This window comes from Osmerus eperlanus, chromosome 14, assembly GCF_963692335.1.
Source record: "Osmerus eperlanus chromosome 14, fOsmEpe2.1, whole genome shotgun sequence".
In the NCBI taxonomy this organism is placed as follows: Eukaryota; Metazoa; Chordata; class Actinopteri; order Osmeriformes; family Osmeridae; genus Osmerus; species Osmerus eperlanus.
Window position 1 is genome coordinate 12,749,078 of NC_085031.1, and position 3,553 is coordinate 12,752,630.

Here is a 3,553-nt window from a genome sequence, read left to right on the forward strand (position 1 = left end):
CTCTTAACCACTCTTGTTTATGACTTAAGGACTTGTAGTACTGACCTTAGTTTAACAAGGTGGCAGATACCAAATTAACCTCTAGCCTCTGCAGGGCTAGCTATGCCCTGCTAACAAGCAACCTGTCTAGATGCACGAGGGCTGCTTCTGCCTCTCACATTCGGTCTTTTCTTTCTCTCTCCCAAACCCTTGCGCTCTTGTTCACATTTGTCTGTGAACATACACACAAACACACACAGAGGCCCATACAGTAGGTAGGGCCTACCTCCCCTACATTCACACTCTCCCTTTCTCCATCTATCTTCCCACCATCCTTCCTCTCGCTCCAACCTAATTTTTCTTGTGGCTCAAAATCGTTTTTTGGGTCAAGAACTCAGCGACTGTGGGTTATCAGATGGCAGACTTTATCTCGGTGAGGCACAACAGCATGTCTCCTGCATAAACCTCTTAGATGTACCAAGCAAGGGAATCTTCCATTTTATTAGATTTAATAAGAAAATAATCGTTTTTTTTTTTTTTTTTGCTTTACATTCACATTGCATTACTGAGATAAAATGGGTCTTCGTGAATCAAATAATGGTTTGTAGATGGAACTCGCTTTCTCATGCATATTTAATGAAGTGCTATAAGTGGCACTGAAATCATAATAGCCCAATGTAAAGACATCATTATCAGCATGAGTATTACAGGGCATGGCAAATATTAAGACTATCTATGTTTACTGTGCCATTCTAATTTGGGTATTTATGGCTAAATAATTGCACTGTGAAAGTGCATGAATGAAAGATTGCATCTTTTTGATGCAGTGATAGCCTGGCCTATGCCAATAGTGTGGTGTGTAAAACATTTTAAAACACAGGTTTGCAAGTTAAACATACGTTTGGATATAATACACTATGGCAATTTGTAGGGTGTGTCAATTTGGGTGTCATATTCGGTGGCGTGTCTATCGTTTTGAAGAGAGCAAAAAAGAGAGACGAAAACCTATATAGACGAACTGGTTTTGTCCCTTACTTATTACCGTAGGCTGAAGACCAGTATAAGGATCTGATTGGCCAGTGTTTTGCAGCCAAAACCCAAGATAAATCGTGCGGAGAACGTTGAGGCAAAGCAGTTACCGGTGGGTACAATATACAAAATCAAGATTTTTGGTTTGCAATATTCTGAGGACATTGTTATTAGTTGTATTCAGATAAACTACCCATGCCCAGCAATTTTTTAAGCCAATTTGTGTCCCTGCTTTCAGGACTGAAGGGCCTGTTAGCTTTTAGCACGCTAGCATTTAGCCAACGTTAGCGTAGTAGATGGTTACTGTAACATTAAACTCACAGCTAGCTAGATGTCTCTCTTTCAGGATAAATGTACGATGCATATTATTACATACATTACGAAAAGTCTTTAGCTTGCTATCTGAATCATGATGCTAAACCATAGCGAGTTAGCTAGGCTAGCTAGTTACCTAACGCCTGACATTTAGTGCAATAACAATGCATGGACATGATGTCAATTGACATGTTGTAGGCTACACCTATAAATAAAATCATATGTGCAGTTGTCTAAAAGTTTACACACCCTGTCCTTTTTAGACAAGATGAGCCTCAGAAAGCAGACCCCGAGTGATTTCCTGAAGCAGATCATTGGCAGACCGGTGGTGGTCAAGCTGAATTCTGGAGTGGATTACAGAGGTAAACTTTAACTACAACGCGTGTTTAACAACGAGTTGGGTTTGGACAACTGTCTAATTACAAAACAGACACATAACGTACTCCATTGAACAAGGCATGATCCAGTTTCATCTCTCTCAATATCTACCTTTTAAAACCTCAAATAATATTCCCTCACATTTGCAACACAGATGTCACACTGGAGCTACTGTTACAGGATCGAACCAGTTTCACATACCGTTGGCTGAAATGTTATTTTCTTTTTAGCATAGTCCTAAGTAAAGATAAGCAACACAATAAGTTAGCTGCACTTCGTGTCTGTAGGTGTGCTAGCTTGCCTGGACGGCTACATGAACATAGCTGTGGAGCAGACAGAGGAGTATGTTAACGGCCAGCTGAAGAACAAATACGGAGATGCCTTCCTCAGGGGAAACAATGGTAAGGGCTACAGCATCTGAGTCTCAACAGCATGATCTACCAACTGCCGTTAAGCCTACCTGGTTTAAGCTGCACCACAAGCTATGAGAAAAAAAACATTGCAACTGCTAAAGTGCATTCATTCAGTTTTAAAGGTTTATGTTGCAGCTGTTTACCCTGTAATCATTTTCTCCCCCTCCTCCACAGTATTGTACATCAGCACTCAGAAGAGGAAGGTTTAATGAAGAATGTTCTGTTGTTTCTTTTGTATGAATCACCTGAGTTTCAGTGGATAATTGTTTTAAGGGGAAAGTGTTTTGTTTCCTATGTCTCCAAGCAGAAGACCATTTGGTTTTGTAAAATCGAAATTATTCATTAAATTGTTTTTTGGTAGTTTGTGTTCCAGATCATTTTAATGTGTGCTAGCATAGCTGTCATTCAATACAAAGTGGCACACTATTATTTGAAATATTGTCCTCCTTGTTTCTTTTTCTTGAGAACAATAACGACTCATTAATATGGGAACATTTACTATTGTGTGTTTCTCAGGGAAACATTAAGTTTCAACTGTCCTTTCTTGGCACACAGCAGTGGCAGGCAGTACATGAGTAATGTCATCTGATAATATTGTCCAGTCCCATATGATGACTAAGCCGATCGCTCCACTGATGGAGAGCGTGCTTCAATCCAGTAATGCACTGGCCACTTTCTCTCTGCCAACTCCCAATAACATAAGAGACCATAAAGCTTTGGGCCTACCATCAAACCGACATGCTCAAACTGTAACATATGGGTTGTTTTCCTTCCAACATTGTAAGGATAAGACAGTTATATGCTTTATACTGAAGTACATGTATCATGGCTACTACTTGGAATGACAACCTAATCACAATTGGTTGACAAACTGGGTGGGAGGGAACAGAGCATTACAAGTGGCTTTGGGAATTGTGTTAATTATTTATCAACCTATCCCGTCCAGAATATTATCAGTTGTAAATGGCGCCCCCTAGAGGCAGTGCCAGATTCCATTCCAATAAACAAATGTCGGCATTACATGCCCCCCTCAAAGCCTCTGGTGCTTGATAAAAAGTAATGGAAGGTGTGAACGATTAATGTCATTCTGTTGTGTAGTGGTAACAGTTAGTGTTAAAAACTATTTGGCAACATGTTCCTGAATGATTGATGTGATTTGATCCGGCACGCACGGGTACTCAAACACCACTTCCCTCTTCACAAATGAGATGGACGGACGTTTTTGCTCTGTAGAGTCTCAGTCATTCCTCCCTCCACCGTTTCTTTTACACTCGAAATACGTGCATGCGCTTCCGACAGACCCGGAGGGTTCTTTCCCTGTTGGTGGCCTGTGTAACTTCAAACATTCCATCACTTCATTACAATAAGATAAGAACACTATAAACTTACAATTCATTAGGCTCTTAATGAGCTGGTGAGGCAGTGAGGTTTTCCCTCTC

At 40.5% G+C, this 3,553-nt stretch overlaps 1 protein-coding gene across 1 annotated transcript; it reads left to right on the plus strand.

The window, feature by feature from the left end:
* The first annotated feature begins 986 nt into the window (after positions 1 to 986).
* Positions 987 to 2,474, plus strand: lsm6 (LSM6 homolog, U6 small nuclear RNA and mRNA degradation associated). Its single transcript, XM_062477883.1, has 4 exons — positions 987 to 1,120; positions 1,587 to 1,685; positions 1,989 to 2,102; positions 2,289 to 2,474. The coding sequence occupies exons 2-4, from the start codon at positions 1,592 to 1,594 to the stop codon at positions 2,321 to 2,323; spliced, it is 243 nt and encodes an 80-aa protein (XP_062333867.1). The 5' UTR covers positions 987 to 1,120; positions 1,587 to 1,591; the 3' UTR covers positions 2,324 to 2,474.
* Positions 2,475 to 3,553: the final 1,079 nt, after the last annotated feature.